A 22231-nucleotide genomic window follows, 5' to 3' on the forward strand; every position below is an offset into this window, starting at 1 on the left:
TGTTTTTTATGACCTACACAAACTAGGGCCAAGACTACTGGTAACAACCCAAGAAAGAGCTATAAAGTTGTCTTCTATGCATTTTAACACATTTACTATGCACAACTGTGCATATAATTATAGTCCCCCAAATAAAGGAGATGAGCTAGCACTGCTGCACATGGCCATGGAAAAGCTGGCCTGCCAGGAAAGGACTACTGCAATCTATGGACCTCTACAAATGTAGTACCCCCCTGTTTAGTCATGGACTTGAAATTGGTCACTCTAGGAAAGACTAAGAGCTAATGATAGCAACAATAAAGAGACAGTGAAGATGACTTGCAGTTACACAAAGGAAATGCAAATTTCAGGACAAGGATTATGCAAAGTGGCAGAGTAAGTTCACAGTCACCTTTATTTAAAAAAACAGTGCTCTTACCACTCCAGTGTGGTAAGAAAGACTTCACGGCATCAGTCAAGTACACCCCAGAGCAGTAATGATTCCCAAATGGAAAAGGGTGAGATGTGCATTGGGTTGGAGAGGATTTTGTTGCTGCCTCACATAGACTGTGAGCACATAAGCAGTTGAGACTGCACAGGTGTCCTGGTAAGCATCAGTTCAGACTGGATTATTTGCCAGTAAATGTAGGTGCTAATTAAAGTATACAACCATTATTTTTTATCAGGTTAAGCCAATACATGTTAGTTTTAGTGTCTAACAAGTTCATAGCTAGAAGATGCAGAAAGACTGAATAGTCTCTTGAAGAAATTAATAGTTATACACTTTTTCTGGCAGGGAGGACTGGGTCTTGTTAAATATTTCAGCAAGGTACATTAATAGTAAGTATTTAATATAATACACAAGGATTTCACATTGTTGACTTGTGTGATCATAAAAGTACAAAGGAAGGCCTCTTAAAAAAATAATCCAAGTCAGCTGCACAGTCAGTTTCATCAAATTCCTGAAGAGTGGAAATTGCATCTTTTCTTCTGGTTTTAAGAGAACTTCTTCATGAAGTGCAGTTTCAGGTATGCAATGGTGAAGAATATTAGTGACATGCAGGCAAGAGCCAGGTGGTTCTGCCACAGGCCCCAGGTACTCGCATCGATGCCTTGACTTTTCAGGTAGTCATCTCCAGTACACACTCTGCAGATAAGCACACATGCATTTATAAACGTTGTCAGTTTGGAGTACCTAGGAAGATCCCTAGAAGTTGTAAGTGTGATTTCACGTGTACAGCAGGTCAGGCAAACACCAGCTATGTAACTGGTTTATTTTCTATATGTAAGTTTGTTTGTTTTGTAGCTCCAGTTTCCTATAGGAAGCTGAAATGGATTTTGTGAGGCTGTAAAATTGTAATTTGTGCGCATGTCTTTCAGTAAATGCAGTTTGAAGAAGCATAATGCCAGATATTTGCAGTCTTATAAATACTAAATATGACAACAGGTAGAATGTTCCATGCAGGTAGAATGTTCTATGCAGGCAGAATGCAAAAATCCAGTCAAAACATCATCTTCTCTAAGAAACTCACAGATTCTGCTGGTCATCAGTGTGTATCTCTGATGCTCAGACTAATATTCTAGGACTTTTGAAGTTACTGATGATGGGATTCATTTCAATGAACCAAAATACTTACATCTGGCTCATCTGTCGATAGCTGTCGTTGCTTAAAACTGTGTTGTTAATGCTGCCACAGAAGTTCAGACCCTTCAATTCATTGATTTGTAAAGCCTTTTAAAATAAAGGAAAAAATGACAACAGAAATCAGCAGGCAAAGGAATGATACATTACTGAGACGAGATAAAACGCAATTAAAATTTATTCTAAAAATGTGATGGCCAGATTTTCATTTTTTAAGCTGAACAGCACAGTTCTTTTTCTTTTAAGGAAGGAGTGTATGCAGCCCACGCCCTGCTAAGCATGCACAACAGCAGGCTTTACCACCTCCCTCAGGGTAGACTATTTCTGCATGTGCATAGTAAAGCCCAAATTTCTCTACAAAACATCACCCTAGCTTACATTCTCAAAAACGAGGAAAAAAGCTTTATCTTGACAAGTTTTTGTCAAGATGGCAAAGAGAGACTGATGGAAAAGAGAAGAATTTAATTTCTTTAATTTCTTTTCTTTAGTGATAACATTGTTCTTTACTTAGTATCCTTTTTGTCCAATTGCATTTCATTGGGTGTAGTTTTTCAGTTGCTCTCTCATATGAGGTGTTTCTAGGTAACAGAAATGAGCTCTTCTAGACAGCAGTGGGTGCTGGTTGATGAGAAACCTTTCTTGTTTCAAGATACTTGTTTCAAGGTTGCTGTACTTAAGTAGCTTCATTTTGCTCATTGGATCATAAAGTTTGAAGTTTTCTTTACCATGAGTAAAGATATTCCTTTCTATCAAACCTTTTCCAAGTCTGTACACAGGAAAATAATAGCACTTACTGTCAATCCGTATCGAGGGATGCTAAAGTATTTGAGCCAGGAGAGCCAGGGCAGGACACTTGTGAGATTGACCAGCAACCCAGAGAAAAGCTACAGACAAGAATTACAAAAAAGCCACAACAACAACAACAAAAAGAGCAAATTACAAATTACATACTGTTATCATGTATTCTTCTCTAGCTCTTGACCCTGCTTCTTCAGATAAAAAATGAGTGGGAAAGCATTTCTAGAGGACAAAAATCTTCCAGGGGAGAGGGAAGGAATCATTTCTTTTAATCAGCCTTTAGCTATAACCCCAGGTCCTTCTCCCAAAATAGGTTAACAGGGAGTGCTTTACCCTGTGCATTTAAACCCATCTGCTTCCTGGCATGGGGTCCCACTTGGGTTTGCATGAACTGTCTGCTGTTCCTCAAGGCATGCACCGGGTTTTCCCTGCCATGCCCTGAGTCTGAGGCAATGTGAACGCAGGCTGTGGGTTCAGGGCTGCCTCACTGTTTATGGTGCCTGTCTCCCAGCTGGAGCTGTCTGTGTGTTGCCTGGTTCTAACATGCCCAGTGGTGGGCTCTGCAGCTGCAGAGGACAGCTGGGGTAGTGGTCTCAGAGAGCAGGAGGCTGCGGGTCATGTTCTCAGCCAGACACATTTGTCTTTTGCACAGCTAAGGGTGAAAGAAAAATATGTAGTTATAGGTGGCTTTTCTGCTTTCAAGGCAGTTTGCTGGTTGACAGAGCCACAATGAAGAGGGCGGAGGAGCCACTCTCCTTCCCCCTCACACCCAAACCCCCTGCCCCTCCGGTTCTTGTTTTCTCAAAGGACAAATCAGAATATTCAAACCCCACAGCATCAGAATACTCAAACAAATCAGGATATGCAACATGCTCGACCCCAACAGTCTTTCTGCAGAATTCAGCTGAACTCAGTGCTAGTAGGATTTCTAGATTTCAGCATTTCTAGGATTTCAGGATTCGGTCTAGAAAACTGAATAATGCTACTCACAATCATAAAAACAAATGTGATAGTCATGAGCAGGTTTGCTACAGCGACCACGCTCTGTCCTGCTGCAATGGCTAGTGCCATAGAAGTGGCTGTGTAGGACACCATCATAAGGGTAAACATCATTGTAAAGAAGGCTTCTACTGTTGGTTTCAAACCTTAAAGATCAGAACAAGAAGGGTTTCAGTACGATCCTGCCAAAAGCTCTACCATAAGCTGAACACTATCCTGAATTCTGTAGTGTGTCCTGCCTAAAGACTACACTTTGTCTGACAGTGTGGGCTAAATCACCAAGACCCAAGACTGCCATGGTGCTTGTGACAGCCCATGTGTATGCCCTGACAGTGAAGGACAGGAGGAATAACTAGTAAGGCTAGAGACGGCGGAACGGGTAGGAGTTAAAAGTACCGTACTCCACACATCCCAAGTGATGGCTTCACCGTGGCTTCAAGTTGTCTATCAAAGAAGAAATTTCTAGTGCAATTCCATGAGCAGCAATTGTACAGCATTTCACTGGTTTCCAGAAGAGACCTCTCCCAAAGGACCTAGGGGGATTCTGGTGACTGTGGATTTGGTAGCAAGGTGTATCTCACTCCAGTTTCACAGTCAGAGAGCCTCTTGCTGATGTGGCCTTTTTACCTATTCCTTAGGGAAAAAGGTCTCAGACCAAAGCAAACTGTGATTATTTTTAAGTCTTGCTTGTACTTTCAAGCTTTTGGGACATCCCAAATGGATGTCATCATCTGAAACCTTACTCTAGGAAAATGGTCTGCTGTGGACATGTTTTGAGGATGACGTTCTAATGTGTTTTAGGGGTGTAAGAGTTGGTGCCAGCAACTTTCGAAGTCTGCTCACTGACTAGAAGGCATCTCACCAAAAATAGCAAGTTGATACTGATTCACACAATATAAGATCTTAAACCAAAAATTTTTTTTAAGTGTTCTTGAAGAGATTGGAAAAGTATCTTGTACAAGTCATCAGAAGTTTAATATGGCCACAGATGAAAAGGAATAAAATAAACCTATGCAATAATGGTCAAGTCATGCTTCCTTCTAGTGACAGGGGAGATGAGATGTCACAGATTCTGTGATAAATGCTTAAATCTTTCAGAGTGTTTTTTATCTGTAGAAAACAACACGGTGTACTGTTGTAGTGCTGTTGTAGTGCCATGCTGATGTAGTGCTTTACCCTACTTAATATACATGTGTACATACACATCTACTAAATACACATCCCATGTTGATTTATTGAGGGTGTTGGGGGAGACTGTAGGAGACCATACTTGCCTAACATGAAGTAAACTATGCAGGTGAAGATGATGCTTGGTAGAGTCCTTATGGGTATTAAATCAGCCATTAGCTTTGCAATGAAATATGCAGATGTTCTGTAGTACCCACTGATATATTCATGTCTGGAACACAGAGATACGTACAGCATATGACAAATGTAATCACTAAAAATCAGTATGGTTATTTTCACATGGAGACAAATGAATTCTAGCTCAAACCAGAAAAAAAATCTTTCACAGTTAGGTTGTAATGCAAATGTCCAGTAAGCCAGACACTGAATGTGGATACTTGTGCACATGGTTTTTAGTAAATATATATTGTGTTATCAAAACACAAAACAGAGAAGGTAAAGTTTAAATAATTTTCATTTTTTTACACACTATAATATGCATAGCTTTAAAGAATCCAGTTAGATAGTATTTCCTGCTCTCACTAGCAAGTCACAAACTTAGTAATCAATACCAAAATTGAATATTCAGGGGATTTTTTTTCCTACTCTGTCAGTAATTTTAAACTCAGCTATCTGCTATCACAGCTACTTTGGGGGATTTCCAGACAACTCACAGGTTAAAAGAGCACATTTGCAATGAGCACTATCAGTGAAATAATTTCAAAACTCTGCACTAGGTGTACTTAAATGACAATTAGCTACAGTAGGGCAGACAAACTTGCTTTCTAACAGTACTGCCTGATAACCTGTGTATGCTTTACTTACATAAATATCTTTTTTTCCACAACGAAGAGTTCAATAGCTGAGATGCTGCTGAAACACTGGTTGGTGGTCAGAAAGAACATTGCACCCACTCTACAAAAAGGCAGAACAGCAAGCTGTTACTAAAAATGTGATGTAAATGTAGTGTTTCCACTACTGCGTACGTAAATCCAACCGTAGTGTCTGAAGTTTAGCAGTCTGTGACCTCCCATCCCAAATTCCATGAGAGAAGGATTGGCTAGAAGTCTGAGTCTGTAACAAGCCTGAATTACAGTGGTACAGTTAGTATTTGCTTTCTGCATGCACGAACAGTCAGTTCTCTGATGCAGTTTTTCTATATAATTTCCTGACACATTAAAAGTTCTGAGATTGTGAGAGAGATTTGTCTGATGGCAAACTGTGAGGAACTGAGTAAGCAATGTGAGTAGTAGTTTTCACTTTTTCCACTGAAATTTAAGGCACTTCATACCCAATTTGAAACTGGGCTATTTTTAGGTAAATGCTATGAAGTGTTTCAGGTTTCCAGAGGCTTCACAGTTGCAAAATCATGTGTCAGGTCACGTATATACAGCTGTCAAAATGATATATAGACCAGAATAATTTGAAAATCTAGCTCTAGGTGCACCTTCTGACTTAATGCTGGTAAATTCAAGTGTGTGTATACAGAAACAGATGCAAGATTAAAGCTTTCGTTTCCTAGGTTTATGTAGCCAAGTCTGCATATTTTAATCTTTATTCTTTTCACCTTGGGAAAATCTTCATAGAAAATAAGTTGAAGCATTGCCATGCTGAATTAAACCTTTTTAATACGATGGCTGCTCTTCAACATTTTTAGCAGCCTGACTGGCACTGAAAAGTGTCATCCTACAGAAGCATCATCACTCATTTCATTTGGACTGCTTGTCCAGCTTCCAGCACGGCAGGGCAGAGCTGCATCCCCCTATCAGTTCTGCAGGGACCAAGGGACATCCTCACTTTTGAGTCACTAACACAGGCTTGGCCTTACTTACTGATTTGAAGGGAAGCATTTTCTTTATAAAGCAAATGCTCCACATCAAATTTTTGAACATCCATTACTCAAACTGACTAACCTGTTCTGTAGTCCAGCGGTGTCCTCTTTAAGTCCAAAGAAAAGGGCACCTACAACCAGTCCCAGAAAAGCCGTAACACATACCTAAACGGAAAAAAAAGAAAAGTATCATTCTCATTGCCTCAAAACTTCAGTAGTGGTTTTGGTTTTTTTTAAATATGCAGCAGGCGAGTGTGGATTGACAAGAAGTATTTTCAGAAAGGAGAAAAGCTGCCCAAGCTGGGAAGGCGGTCGATGGGGTGTTAGCAACCTGCAGCTCTGCAGTATTGTGAGTCTCCAGCCATGACATCCTCCCAGAGGTGTCTGAGACACAGCAGCTCCCCAGTGCCACCTGCCCGTGGCGGTGGTCAGCTGCTGCTGCCTCTTGTGGTCAAGGCAGTGGGACAATGAGGCAGGAAGGACGGTATGGAAGCTTCAGCTGCTGCTCTCGCTCTGCCGTGATGATAACTGGCAGGAGGCACAATCCTGCAGTGATATCACGGCTTTTCTGTGACCTCCTGTGGGGCCAGGTCTTGTGGATCTGCTCCACCAGTGCTAGGAGGATGCTAATACTAGCAATTGGAGGAGGAGGATTGCAGAGGCTTGGTGGGGCAGGTTAGAAAGAGGGATCCCCAGCATCACATGGACCTCACCCAAACTCCTTTCCCCAAGAACTGTTTCAGCCATTCTTAGGTGGTGTGATTAAATTAATTAAGCTGATTGCAACATTCCTCCTCTCTCCCTACTGATAACCTCCACCATTCATTCTCCTTTGGACAGAAAGTCATTCCCCATCTGCTGTCAGTGACAAGGGTCACTTCAGTTCCAGGGCTGACCACAGCTCTGCAGTGCAGTGCTTCTGTGGGGATTTCTCTGCAACCATCTCAAGGCTACTTTGAGCTGGGCAATCAGTCTTTCCAGACTGCCAGGCTCAGGATGACATTTTATTTTCATGCCCCACAATGTGTAATTGCCAGGCTCTATCACACATCTTATTCCTGAGCCTTTTTTTAACAAGATACTACAACTGGGCTGTAAATGTGCTGATATTTGCAGTCTGTAACACAATTTAAATAGCAAAGATAACACTTGGTTCAGGGATGAATACTGAAGTGTGTGCATCACACTTTTTAAACGCTAAACGCAAATGACAAAAATCTCAGGAAAACTGATGGTATCAGGCAGTTCTGTCATCTTTAAGCCTGAGCAATGCATGATTCTTAACACTATAAACCCCTTGATCCATGGTACCCTATCGCTAAGATCCTGCCGAAAGGAGCAAATGTCAGGGATAATTCATATCCTAAGCCCACTGCAGTGGAAAGCAGGGATCATTTCAAGACCAATTTGGAGCAGATTAATAAAAAAAAGGCTTAACAGGCCGTGTACCACTAAAAGAATGCTGGTCAAATCCATCCCTAATGAGGGCGGGGAGATAGAAAAGATTGTGAGAAACAAGTCAGGACTATTAACCTGGGGGTATTAAGGAGATCCTTGAGAGCCTAATTCTTGTCACAAGGTCAAGCTTTTACAAAGCAATTATTAAGGATCTCCATAGTATCAACATACAGACACATATATCAAAGCCTTTTAACCTTGGGGATTCTGCACTCATTTCCCCTCCACACTGGTCATTTTTTCACTCATTATAAAAGCCATGATGAAGACTATTTATACCCCTGGATCCAGACCAATTTTTCTGTTGCCTCCTCTAGAATTGCTGAGAAGTGTGAGTTTTGGTGGTGCTGTGACTGCAGAGTTTGGCCCATGAATTACAGGATTCCTGAGGATTAGTCATTCTGCAGAGGCCAGCCAGACATTCTTTATTTCTGAAGGCAATGTACAGCTTTGAAGAAGTCAACACTTTTGGTGTTGATTCTCCTGAAAAAGCAGCACTTATGGGGCCTGTCATGTAGAACATGCTTGTCTTTCGTGGTGGGTGTTAGACCCCACTGTGGGTCTTCATCACATCTTATCCAGAAGACATCACTGCCAGTATGGACAGACAAATGACCAAACAGCACACACATCACGAGACTGCAAAAATATTTTTGCACCTGAGCCAACTGCCAGCACTTCATTTTGTACTGAAGGTTAATTAGGTACGCTAGTGTAGTCTGTTAGCTTTTCCTGGCAGGGGAGAAGATTGGAGGCCAAACCCCACAATACCAAGCCTGGACAATTAAAGTCAAGTTTGAAGAATATTCATGAGCAAATACAAGAAACTACTTGGGACATAATGTGCTCCTGGCCAGGAGCAGCAGAATACCGTGCTGGGAAAGATCTTGCCTCCTAAAGTCTTTCAGTAGTCCGAAATTAATTACTGAACAGTCCTGCATGCTTCTCATTTGGGAGCATTCAGGACACGTTCTAGGGAATTAGATTCCCAGACCTTGAACACACTTTCTTAAGATACTTGCTACAGTCAAAATATCAAGAGGCAAAACTATCCCAATGACTCATCTAATAATACAGGAGTCAAATAAATTCAACATATACCACAAAACAATAGATACAAATAGCATTACCTGAGCTATGGAAGCTTGAGGGTTTCCTATCAGATTTTTAAACGTGCGCCTGGACACCCATTTCAGCTGATGAAGGAAGGAATTGGCATATGTGATTTGTCGGAAAACTGATTTGGTTTTCTTTTTATTTCCCAAAGAAATATTCTCTAATTGTGCTTTTGTTTCTTGGTAGTAGGTGGAGCTGGAGTATTTTTCTGCTAATTGCTCAGCCAAGGTTTTATCATATTCAATGCGTTCTTCAGTGCTCTCTGCTGAAAAGATTAAAAAGAAACATGACCATGCCTGTAAGGGATGGGAAGGTTGTTTAGGAGTTAAGCCAGGGGAGTTATGTGGGATGGGAGAGTTACTAATGAACCAGAAGAATTAATATGCACATGTAGTTTCAGTGATTCATTGCCCTCACAGCATGCAGTTCAAAAGAGTTGGTGTAAGTAAGACCAAACCTCTGTGCTTGTCTGTGCAACCTGACCCACAGGCAGGCAGCAGCTTCACAGCTGACTCAGTAGGTAAACCCCTGTCTGCACGTGAAGCTTCAGCATGACAGCAATAAAGCTTTTAATCAAAAAGTGACCTTTACACCCACTTCTCACCCTTCACCGTTTCTGTAAATGATCTGTTCTACAGATCTGACGAGATAATCCTAGACTTTCCAGACTTTTAAATCCAGGTAATCCTGCATGTGTCTACTTCAGTCATGAAGAAATTTCAGCTGGAACTCCTTTTTTCCTCAACTATAGTCCAGTGTGCTTTTTCCAACAACATCTATTACCAGCTGTAATATTTGTCAGATCCTGAAAAATGCATTTTGTAAAACAGTTGCTTCTTTGGTAAAGATACAGTGTAACTGTGTGTTTGAGGACATAGTATATTCACAATTTCATGTCCCTTTTCAGTCCTGGGAAAAGAGAGTATGCTATTGATGAGTAGCAGCAGAAAAGGATGAAAAAGCATGCTACTGAACATAGGCAAGATCTAATTTTTTAGTATGGGGATAATTTCTGCCTTATCACAACTTCAGGGAAGCATCAAACGAACACTGGTCCCCTATCCCTACCCCCTCTTCCCACCTGGCTCAGAGGAAGGAAAATAGTCATTTCCTAACAGATTAACCATTCCATTAGGTAAAAAATACAAGTCGTAACTGCATCAAATTATGTCCCTAATTGGCATAATTGTCCTGGTTTATCACCTCTGCTTCTGCAGGGCTTCAGTTGGTTTGCCTTGAACATGAAAAAAGCTTTCTCTGTGTTGAGAGTTTCCAAAATACTTTCTTATATTCCCAGACATTATAATTTCAACACAGGAAAATATTCTTGCACCTTTAATATCTCATTATTTGAGTGAGACACAAAAGTATGCAGGTCAGTTTATGGATAGCAGGGACAGAATTCTAAATACCTATTTATGAGAGGCAAACTGTTCTTGCACAGGCAGGAACATTTTATATAGTAGAGCTGCATGTGAATTTGGCACTTATTTCAGGTTGTGCTAATTACTTTCTACATATAAGCAAAAAGGATTTAGGAATGGTGTGTTTGTGGGCTTTTTTCCTTTAAAGCAACACGAATCAGGAGTGCATGACACTCGTGCATACAAATAGCCATACACTGTACAGCGAAGTTATTGGTTGGTGGACACACCTGTGAATGTTGTGTTGGACACCTCCCGGCAAAATACATGTTGTGATAATTTGACTCAGCTCTGCATTTCATACCTTTGTTAATCTCATCAATCTTGTTCATTGCCACAGCGGTGGAGTCTCCGTTGATGACGTCCAGGAAAAAGTCGGCAGGGTTGTTGTAGGGCTCGCACTGGTAGCCTGTGGTGACAGCAGCACAAGCCCTGAGTGATGGCTGTGCGAGTGGACAAAGGCTGTCAAGAACACAGCCACACGTTGTGCCCACTGAGCAGCCTGCACCATGGGCAGGGCAGGCTTCAAAAGGTCTGTGCTTTCCCAAGGGATGAATGGCACTGCCAGGCAGCTCCACCAGTGAAAGCAAGGTGACAGCTGGCAATGTGCCTTCCCAGCCCTAGCATGGGCTTTGTCTAGGTAAGATGCACCCAGGAACAGTTCATTAGAGGTCAGCCCTGTCATCCAAACCTGCATGTGGGTTAAGAGGAGAAACTCCCAGAGAAATGCTTAGCCTGTTAAAACCCTGGGCTTGCTGATACATGCTGTGGCCAACTCTGGCCCAGAGCTATTGGCATTTTATTCAAGTTAGTGCAAACTAAAGGTACTGCTGCAAAAGTTGTGCTCACCAATGGACTGGAAGTATCCAATGGCGTGCTGGGCTGGCCCATGGTACAGCACTCTCCCTGCAGCCAGCAGTGTCAGGTTGTCAAACAGTCGGAATATGGAGTACCGAGGTTGGTGGATGGAGAAGATTATCGTTTTGCCTTGTTTCGACATCCTGAATGTGAAGAACAACACAGATGTTAGCTTTGCAAGTCAGTTCAGCCTTTAGATAAGAGAATTCACAGGTTCAGTTAAGCCTTGGTGAAGTCTGATTAACTTGGCATGCCAGAGAGGAGAGGAGGAAGGAAAAAAAAAAAGGAAAAAGAAAATATTCAAACCATATTTATAGTGTCCATCTGAAAAAAGAATTCTCACTTTGGAGAGAGAGAGAGAATTCATAGAGCCTTTTTCCCACCCTCTTTGCAGACTTGGCTCACTGGTAAACAATTACATGTCTGATTTCCCTATTTGCTCATTCTAACTGTGATTTCAGTAAAATACAACTCAAGTATAGCAGAGTGGAGTGTTGAAAATAGGAAGCTGTTTCCAAGGCCATCACCTTTTCAGTAGCAGTAGAACAGCATTAGCAGTGCTGGCATCAAGTCCAGTAGTTGGCTCATCCAAAAACAAGATGGCAGGATCTGTGATGAGCTCCATCCCAATATTGGTCCTTTTCCGCTCTCCTCCAGACACCCCACGAGTGAACTGGGTGCCAACCTGCCCCAAACAAGAAACTCTGGATTGATGAAAAATCCTTGAGTGAGCAGCATCCTACCCACACAGCACTATTTGCAAAGAGTTGTAAGAAATTTTAGCTCTATTCTCAAGAACAGATGTGTTATCTCACACACACAGGCTATTTCTTTATGTTAGTATTACTTGAGGTGTTCTCTTTTTCTCCAAACACAGACTACCTTTCCCTTTCCCTGCAATGTAGTAGCATAGAGCAGCATCAGCACAGTCTGTGCAGATGCCCATAGAGAAATGTTATTAATTATTGTATTACTGAAACAGACTGTTGAAATTAACCTTTTTTGAATCTGCCATGCTGAGCCATTTGGCTCATTAAATAAATCACTTAATATTTACTCATGATTTAAGCACCATATTTACGTGCCTTACCTTGGAATCTGCCACTTTGCTCAAACCCAGTTCCTTGATGATCTGATTCACTCTTTCTTTTTTTTCCTGTTCCTTCACTGACTTTGGCAAGCGAAGTGCTGCTGAGAACGTCAGATTTTCTCTTACAGTCAGGGTTCCCATCACCACATCATCCTTCATTTAAAAAAAAAAAAAAAAAGCAGATGCTTGGTGGTTGCTTAGCAATTTCTATTTATTCCTCCTAGAACTGCATTTACCTATGTTTTGTGCTGTCCTTGCATGCAGAGAGACAGTAGCAATGGCCAGAGCACGTGATAAGGTGCATCTTCAATGTCTGTGTCACAGCAGTGTTGATTCCATGCATGTAATTGTATTTGACTTAATTCATAAAGCAACGCAATATAGGAACATCCTTCATCATGCATGATTATCAGAATCCATAAATAGCAAAGTAATTAAAAACTATCCCTTATATCTTTTTACCTTATGCAGTTTTTTGGAGGTGTTGAGGGAGAGACTGAAGGGCTGAAGGGATCTAAGGAGCAGCTACAGCTCATGTCATCATCACAGTGCGTTTGTTACGGCAGCCCCAGCCCACCACAGGTGAGGTCAGTGAGAAAAGAAGGAAGGAAAAGAGAGGTTGTGTTCATGTGGGGGAGGGTGAAGTTATTCCAAACTTGTTTCGGCAAAGGAGGAAGGAGGATAGGTTTTTTAGATATTATCTGCTTGTCTCTTGCAAAGGGAATCTGTTAGATGTAGGAGTTCAGGGTTACGTGTGTTTTCTTTCAGTAACATGGTGACCATGCTTTTATAATTTTCACAGATGCACCTCTTCAGGCCTTGACAGACTTGCAAGCCTGCTGCTGAGCACGAGGAGTGGGGAGGGGAAAGAAATGAATAGAGGCATGTGGTTTTCCTTCTTTTGTCCTTCCTCCCAGCCCACCCTGGCAGAATAAAGGTTTTCTCAGAATGGGAGTTAGTGACATTGTCACTGAGCAAGTGGAGGTGCCAGCTGCAAATTAGCAGAAAACATCATACTTGGAAAATAATACATGCATACCGGTGGCCTACAGCTGTTCCCCCAAATGGAGAACCAGAAGGGATCCAGATCCAAAGAATCTGCTCCCACAGACTGTAGAGCATTCAGGAAAGAGACTCATACAAAGCACGGTATTTTTCCCAGCAAGGGCAGATGTGTGGAGAGTTGTTACAGCAACAGCTCTGCTTCTTGGATAAAGGTAAGGTACTTGGAACACAGCAGCAACTTTTTACAACAGAATCCATACAGTGATAAAAACTGCCTACCTGTACTACGTACCCAGAGGTACATTTAAAGTTGGCAGGCTGAGGAGCTCCATTGATCAAAATGTCACCAGAAAGCCCATGGGGATCCTTCCTTGCAGCCAAAACGTCGAGCAGCCTAGAGGAAAAGTTAGTTACTTTGTCAGATGAGCATGCAGGAGGTAAAGATCTCAGAGTCACAAACCCAGTTCATGGAACAAGCAGCTACATAAAAGCATGCCATTTAGAAAACCCCCAGCATCTTTGAAGGACTGAGTTTCTTTTGTCCTGGTTTCCTAAGGAAATGAGATCTGTGCAATTTTATGTCCATTTTTTTCAAGAATTTGAGCTTTACTTAGAATGACACATAAAGATTGTGTTATCAGCAAAGTCTGGACCAAAGCTTAATTTCATCTTCATCATATAACCTGATTTTTTTTTTTTTTAATTCAAGTATTTCTCAGAAACAGGTGAGATTTGCACAGACCTAAAATAAAACGCACAACCTTTCTCTGACAGTATTGTCCACTACTGCTAAATATGTGCAGTTTCATTTTCTCCTTAGTGTAATCTCTGTGTACGACAAAGGGGGCACTTACGAAGATTTACCACTGCCAGTGGGTCCCAAAATTGCATTCAGTCCAGGTCTCATGATGCCACTGTAAGACAGAACAGATTTACAAAATAAATAGAGTGGGGGGGTTATCTCTTTTATTGTTTCAGCTGGTAGGCTGTGTAACTTATCTGTACAAGTACTCTCTGCATCCCATTAATTTTGGAATTAATGAAGCTGCCTGATCACAAGCAATGTTTATGATCAATCAAACTCCACTTTAATTTTTATTCCTAATTCAAGAAGAACGAATCTTCATATAATGAAGGCAATACAGAAACATGAGTAAAATGTAACAAAATCTGCACATATATTTTTACCCCGTGGATCTCCACAAGTGAAGCACACACTTGCTTTAACCATATTCAGTTCTAAAGGTATTATTCTCTTAACACAGAGAATAATGGTCCCTGTAGACAGAACATGGATTTGTCTTGATTTAAACTGCACTTGACAGTTTCTCTGTATCTGACATTAAACCATATGAAACTCAAAAGTCAGATAGAAAATGCTGCAAATGACCAATGTCAGTCAATTGAGTTACCACAACATATGCCTTTTGAGGAAATTAGGAAAGACTTTAACAGCTCATGTTTAGCAGGTGTGGAAATTGCATGGACAAAGAGCAGAACAGACAGAGCTACATAAAAAGGCAAATATTTATGATAGAAATTGGAGTTAGGGAGCTGAAAGTCACAGGTGACTTGGAATGGCACATTGTATAAGCACTTGCCACTTAGTTTAACTACTGAACTGTGAACAGGTTAACTTTATGCATCGATTATTGAACAAAGGCCCAAATGACATGATTCCTTTACTACAGCAGGGCTCAATGTTGGGGAAAAAAACAAAACAACCTAACAAAAAACACCAACAACCCAGAAAACTTTACATCTCTTTTTAAAATTAACATAACCCTCGCTTATATTACTGTCTTACATGTTTTAAGTTAAACTCCCCAAGATTAACCTTTCCAAAGGCCACCTTGGGGAAGGAGACACAACCATCGAGGACAGGCTGTTGGTATCTCAGTTAAACACCGCAGCACAGTGGGAGAATTGCCAAGTACTGCAGAATGACCAGAGCTGATTGGTGTGGCCTTGCGCTGATAGCAGCCAGCAGGGCTGTACCCCCAGGGCCCAGGGAAATGATGCCCAGCAGTATGAGCTCTCTGATGTACAGGCTCAGCACTAGAGACTGAGGACCACTGGAGCCTAGAAGGAAGCTTAAGCACAGCTTAGGACAAGGGGACATGGGCTCAAGCTCTGCCAGGGGAGGTTTAGGTTAGATGTTAGGAAGAAATTCTTTACAGAGAGGGTAATCAGGCATTGGAACAGCCTGCCCAGAGAGGTGGTGGATTCACCATCCCTGGAGGTTTTTAAACAGAGATTGGATGTGGCCCTTAGTGCTATGATACAGTAATTGGAGTTGGATCAGGGGTTGGACTCGATGATCTTGGAGGTCTTTTCCAACCCAATCTATTCTGTGATTCTATGATAGCAAACATGAACATATACTTTTTCTAAGTCTTGGTCAAACTTTGTATTTTGTGCTTAATAGCTCAGTGATGTGAGAGAACTCAACTGTCCAGACAGAAATAAAACATGCACATACTCTAAAGAGATGTCTGAATACATACTTGACATCTCTCAAAACTTCTTTAGTGGCTGTTTTTCGACAGCACAGGAACCCAGTCTTCATCTTCACATGGTAGCAGATGTTGTGGAAAGTGAGCACACTCCCTGCCCTGCCAGCTAAGTCTGGCAAGGACGGCCTTCTGCTGGGGATGCCATTTGTATTCGAGTCTGACATCTGAATGCACAGGTGCGGCTGGTCTTCTGCCATCCTTCCTCTGGAAATGGAAAAACAGGTAGGGTAAGATTTGATTAGGTATGGAGAGGAAAGATGTGTCTTTTGGGACCAGTGTTCAACATCGAACCTATGGTGGGCCTTTCACATGCCCATCTAGGTCTCTCTCTTCTGGATAGAAAGTTTGGGGCCTGGGGGCTCAGACCTTGAAATGACATGGAGCTGATGAGGAGCTGGGTCTGCCCTATTGCTTCACACCTCATGCAGTGTTAGGGAGATAGAAGAGTCTCCCTCCACCCTGATGGTCTGTTGTGGTGGCTTGACCTTGGCTGGCCACCAGATGCCCACCCAGCTGCCCTCTCAGGTGAATGTCTGCTCAGGCACCTCGCCCACCTAATCCCACTCTTCCCTCACTATTCCTTGGTGTCTGTGCAGCTGTTTCTCCCATATTTTCTCACTCCTCTCGCACAGTTGCTGAACAACATCTTTCACCCTTTCTTACACAGAGATGCTTTACCAGCATCAGTGACGTGCTCAGCTTTGCCAGCGGTGGGTCTACTGGCACCAGCTGGAGGTGGCTGTGTCTGGCAAGGGCAGTCCCATGTTCTTTCTCACAGAAGCCTCCTCTCCACAGTACGCTTCCTGCAGCAGTGCCTGGCTGCAGGCACCAGCTGTGTCTGTTCTCCAGGTATGAGGAAGTCTGTACGTCTCACAGCGCCACTAGCACAGCGTTCTGCTCTTTCTGGAGGGCTGCCCCTGGCAGAAAGGTCTGTAGTTAAACTGCACCCTTGCTGGAAACCATGGGTACAACGGGTGACTCACCAAAAGATCTGTTCAAAATTACTGAGATCCAAAAGGACCTGGTCTTCTGCCCGTCCTCTTTTCGAATGTGCTTAGAGTCAGCCCATTAGGTACTCTTTTTAAAGGGAGAGTCTGAAAGTAAAGACATACCTCCTACCTCTAGTGCTCCAGTGCAATGGTAACAAAATTTAAAAATTGCTGGGTTATTTTTTTAATCAAAATACTTTTGCCATGGCTATAGGAACATGGAAAGTGACACTGCTGCCAAGTAATTCCAAGTAATTCCCTTCCTTGGATTTGATTTCCACGTGAAAAATGGAAAGTATCTGTGGGATAATTAAAGTTATCTCGCCTCCCTTGTCAGCCAGGCTCCTACCTGTGAGCCATCCACGTGCACTGTGGGGCATCCCTGGCTGTCCCCGTGCATGCAGACCTTTGTCCCCTTTGTGCTCCCCAAGAAGCACAGTGTCATTCAGGTGAGAGGTAGGATCTGGCCTCTCTTTATATACCATGTTGACTCACCAGAGTCTAATTACTTTAATTGCCACTGTAGGAAATGTTAGTGATGCACTAGTTGAGTTAGGAATTGAGAGGGTAGATGAGAAGCTAGGAGCTCTGGAACGATCAGTCCCGTACCTCAGCATAGATACACCACTTAGAGCAAGAAATAAGGCAAATTATGAGACCATTTCAGACACGCAGAATGAATTTGAGAGCAGTTAATAAAAATTTTTAAAAAAAAAAAAGCTGTTTAATCTAACAGAGTCATACGGTCACATAATAAACCAAGCCCTTATCTCGTCAGTTTGCTAAGGTTGCTTGGCAGACAGCTGAACTCAGCTGAACTCTCCGTTGTGGCTATCAACACAATGAACCCACTGGAAGGCCTATGTTCAGCAGGAGGCCTATCTGCATGTCAAGGCTGGTTCATCTGTCTCCCAGTGATGCTACCCCAAATCTAGCCCAAGCTTGTCTCTTCTGACAAAGCCACAGTTTTCTGTGCTGGTCTTAACGTTTTAGTAATCTCACGTCTTGGCCCAGCGCAAAGAAACTGTGTTCCAAAAGTTATTATAACGGGACTAGCTTTAATTTTAGCTAAAATGGATTTTGAGTGAGTTGAACATCAATTAAACGTGCAACAATTAAAGTCTAGAGGCCTTTTACTGATAAACTGCCTGCACTCTACTTGTACCAGAGAAGACTTACCTACCTGCAGCAGAGCAGCTAATTTCATAAGGCTATTTATAGACTAATTTCTGGGCTAATCCGACTGGACATCAATCATTACCATTTGAAAGGTAACTCAGAGATGTGTGTTCAGAACTGCACTGGAAACTTTTCACTTAGAGGCTCACCATGCACGGAGTAGACGTTTGCCGAGCAAGGTGCCAACCCGAGAGTCAACAACACAGGTAGATATTACAAAATCCCTTGGACTGCTGGATAACCAGGAAGCACAACAAGAGTGTAGAATTCTTCAGGAACGTGACTCTGACCTTGATATATCACTGTATCTATAAGGTATCTAGATCAGTTTGTTGCTTGATCACATTTTTTCTTAGCTTTACTCATGTAATGTTATGAACAAATGGGAGAGAGTGAGGTAGAGTCTGACCTCAAGCATTATCAATAGAACAGTTAAATTCTTCTTTATTTCATTTGGTTTTGGTGAGGTTTCTTCTGAAGACCAGCATAAAAACCTAGCTAAGCACCTGCACTGATATTTCAGAAATGCTATTAGGAAAACAAACTTTTCTTTTAAGAAGTAAACAGATTCAATCATCCAGCCTGAACTAGATAGGAAGACAGTATGCACAGAATCAGACACTGTCCTCATAAATACACGATCACACTGTGTCATTCTTAAGAACAGAGAGTATGTCGAAGTCAAAATCTAATTTACCAATCAAGTTATGCTGAGACTGTACACATCCTTGCAAAGATGTGTGCAGAAGCTATATAAATAAAATACCTATGAGAAGAATCATACCTGTCCACAGCAGAGTGGCTGTTCAATAAAACCGTCAGCAGCAAACTTCCAGTTGAGGAAGGCCCAAGCCCACTGATTGCCCAAATCTGCCATAGAAAAACAGTGTGTTTTGCTATTGTTCCTTGGGAAACCATTAGCTACTGGCAGCTCTGAGAAGAGGCTGGATTCAGGTCTAGCTGGACCTCTGGTGTAAACTGGCACAGCCCTTCATGGCTACAATGCACTTGTGCTACTCGCAGGGACAGTTACGGGAACACCTGGGAGGCAGATTTATCAAAGTAAACCAAATCTATTTCAGATGTTAGGTTAATACTGAAAATAGCATTTTACACTTCCAGAGCTTCTAGAATTTATTGCACGAAGAAACTGCAGAATACTCACTCTCTTAAAGCTTGAGTGGTTACTTATGTTGTGTGAAATCAGCCGCTCTCTTCTCAAAGGTGCAGAACCATTGCAAGGTCTCCATCACAGCAGCTCTTGGGGATGGCAGAGTGAGAGAGCTCTAGACATGCTGGTGGGAAGGGGCCTGGGGAAGTCCCCTAACCCAGGTTCTCCCTCTGAGCCAGATTGTCACCAACACAACATCAGATCAGCTGTGGCTTTGCCTGAGTGATTTGTGGAAACCTCTGAGTGGTGATTTGGATCTTGGCTAACAGTGTACTGGGAGAAGATGAAGTGCTACCAGCAGAAATGATGCCCATGTGCTAAAATTCGGCATTTGATTTGCTTTTATATTTTGGAGACCTGTTTTTCTCTGTGGGGTGAGGAGTTGCAGTGAGATAACCAGTTCGGTATTTTACAATCCAACCTTTCCATTTCCGACCTAGCAATAAACTTCACCAGAGGAATACAGGGGCATGCCCCTATACAGCTAATAGTCAGCTGTTTGCAATTGCTCCTTAGGAAGAGACTTTTAAAAATATTACAATTTTTAATTGTTTAATAAACAATGTGTTTAATGTGACATATAGTTGTGAAATATTTTAGTCACAGGAAATTTAGGGCAGGAAAAAGAAACAATCACGATGAATGTTAACCAAATCAATTTCTATGCAAACTAAAATTCTCTGAATGAAGTTTCCTAGATTTCACTGCTAATGGCTTACAAATATTTACTTTGGATCAGAAACAAGCAGGAGATTCAATAAAAATATGTACTGCCAGCTGTATTCAGAAAATATTTGTTAATATGATAATGTGTTTCATATCCTTATCATATCAACACTGAGTATAATGAACTTTTTTATCAGCAAAATAAAAAATGTATGAACACTGAGAATTTTACGAATTTCATTTCTTTTGCCATATAGTTCTAAAATATTTTTATATTTGCCACTGATTTCAACATAATTTCAGTTCAAGCTTAACAGAAAATACTTTCCTTCAGAGATATTTACTCTCAGAAAATTTTGTCAGGAGACAAAGCATAGGATATAGAGATTTGACCTTTTATTAATGGCAAAGTGAAACTACTTTATTTAAAATTACCATAAAATCTCTTTGCTCACTGTTTTCATGCACAAAAAATAGAACTCTCAGTAAAGTCACTTTGCTGTGTGTTCTTCTGAGACTTGTGAAGTACAAAGTCTCATTTTTCCTGCATACACGAGGCACTAAACAAAAACATCGACCAACAACAAAATGTGCTAGAACGTTCCATTGACTTAAACCCGCTTGAACCACAACAATACCATACCTGGAGTCTTTCAAACAATTTCAGTAAACCTAGCTGTATGCCTTAAGATATATTGTTGATATAAAAAGCCAAGTAACATTCATTCCTGCCAGTCTGCCTGCAAAGCTTTTGGCATGGGGGGAACTTGCAGTACAATTAGGAAAAAAAAAACAAAACAACAAAATAACAATTCTAAAAAACAATACTATAGGAGGGGTACTAAAATTATGAATAGCAAAATTCAGAAGTGCATTTTTTAAAATGCAGGCAGTTATTCAAAGTATTTTATCTCTTTAGAGTATAAGCATTGAAATTACTTAGAGGAAGAGTTTTAGAGACACAAGGAGCTTTCAGCAGAGTTTTCTAAAGAAAGCTGCCTCAAACCCTTTTTAAAAATAGTCTTTTTTTCCTTTTTTCTGGATACTTGAGCACTCCAGAGAAACCACAATTAAGTATGCTATTATTTCTCTCATTTTTAATGGGTGCAAAGTTTAGTTTTGCAACCTGCTGGCTGAAACAGCACCATATGTGTGCATTTTGGACTTTGGATACATATAAATTCACAGAAGTTCTAAGTATGGCTTTTTTTTCCCTCCTTAGCTGTACGCACTTACAGGGACATAGCCTGGCCGGAGGACAGGCGTGGGGATGCAAAGAGGGCAGCACAGCCTAGCACAGCCAGCCCGGGACCACAGAGCCCCCTTTCTCAGGAACACGCGTAGGAAATTAAAACCATTTCAGTAAATAAGGATAATGCGATTCAGGCAATCTGTAAGTTAATTGCCAACCGACTTACGAGGGATTTGTAACCTGCCTTCCATGAAAAGAGCCCTGTGTGTTCGCCGGGGACCGAGCAAGCAGCGCGCTGTGCGTGCAGGCATTTGAGCGCTGTCAGCAGCATGTTAACGCGCACGAGGGAACCCCGAGTACGGCAGCTCCTGCAAAATATTCTAACTTTTCACCTTTTTCCCGGTTTTAGTTTAAGCCTTGAAGCTCTCCACACTCCCCACACCCCCGATTTATAAAACATATTTTCGTTGATTTCTTCCCTTCTCAGTTAAAATCCCCTGAAAAGCCGGGAGAAGGCAGGCAAGCGCTTCGCTGTGTTTTCCTTGGCTGTTGGAGGAAAACAGCTGCTAAATATAAATTCCATAGCGATGGCAGCGTAAGCAGTTTGTGGGCGAGGAAGCAAACCACTACACCGAACTAAATCTCTCTCCTGTAAAAGGGCTGAACCGCTGCTACCCACTCACTCACTCACCAGCAGCAGCAGGTCAGGGTCAGCGCCGCCGGGCTGCTGGGGGTGGCAGAAGCGGTGGAAGGAGCGCAGGATCCAGGGGAGAGACGAGCGCGGCGTGTAGGAGCACAGCCCCGACGGCTCGCTCAGCTTGCAGGGCAGGGCAGTCCCACGCGTGTCACCCCATCTGCTGCAGGACGGCTGAAATCCCCGCGCCCCGTCACCCCCGGGGAGTCTCCACCCTCTCCCTGCACGCTGGGGAAGCCAGAGGGCTTTGTGGGGAGGGCAGGGCCAGGAGGAGCCTCAATTTCACCTTTCCTTCTCTTCGCTGAACAAATGGTAAGCTGCCCCAACCCAGCTGTGTCGGTAGCGCCGACATTTGAATGAAGTAAAGCATCTCCACCTGCCCGAGGCTTGCAGCGGTGGCCGGGGCTGGCAGAGCTGCCAGGGTGGAATGTCGGAAAAGGCTCAGCTGGTTGCGAAG

The 22231-nt window shown here is 42.3% G+C and overlaps 1 protein-coding gene across 1 annotated transcript; it reads right to left on the reverse strand.

The window, feature by feature from the left end:
• Nucleotides 1-382: 382 nt before the first annotated feature.
• ABCG2 (ATP binding cassette subfamily G member 2 (Junior blood group)) lies at nucleotides 383-16938 on the reverse strand. Its single transcript, XM_050327333.1, has 16 exons — nucleotides 16867-16938; nucleotides 15875-16087; nucleotides 14222-14281; nucleotides 13647-13761; nucleotides 12363-12515; nucleotides 11800-11957; nucleotides 11264-11415; nucleotides 10719-10823; nucleotides 9005-9255; nucleotides 6499-6581; nucleotides 5411-5500; nucleotides 4693-4817; nucleotides 3410-3564; nucleotides 2416-2505; nucleotides 1617-1711; nucleotides 383-1126 (listed from the first exon to the last, which is right to left on the reverse strand). Exons 2-16 carry the CDS (start codon nucleotides 16078-16080, stop codon nucleotides 976-978), a joined length of 1989 nt encoding a protein of 662 aa, XP_050183290.1. The 5' UTR covers nucleotides 16081-16087; nucleotides 16867-16938; the 3' UTR covers nucleotides 383-975.
• Between the last annotated feature and the right edge of the window lie 5293 nt (nucleotides 16939-22231).

This window comes from Myiozetetes cayanensis, unplaced genomic scaffold (assembly GCF_022539395.1).
Source record: "Myiozetetes cayanensis isolate MyiCay16 unplaced genomic scaffold, myiCay2020 scf33, whole genome shotgun sequence".
Lineage (NCBI taxonomy): Eukaryota > Metazoa > Chordata > Aves > Passeriformes > Tyrannidae > Myiozetetes > Myiozetetes cayanensis.

Bases quoted from the DNA above. Each gene is read 5' to 3' on its own strand.
- ABCG2 (XM_050327333.1), bottom strand. From the start codon at position 16,080: ATGGCAGAAGACCAGCCGCACCTGTGCATTCAGATGTCAGACTCGAAT. The intron at 10,824-11,263 runs GTGAGCACAACT...CTGTCACCACAG, and splicing joins TGGATACTTCCAGTCCATTG to GCTACCAGTGCGAGCCCTAC. The intron at 9,256-10,718 runs GTATGAAATGCA...TAATCTTTTCAG, and splicing joins GATTGATGAGATTAACAAAG to CAGAGAGCACTGAAGAACGC.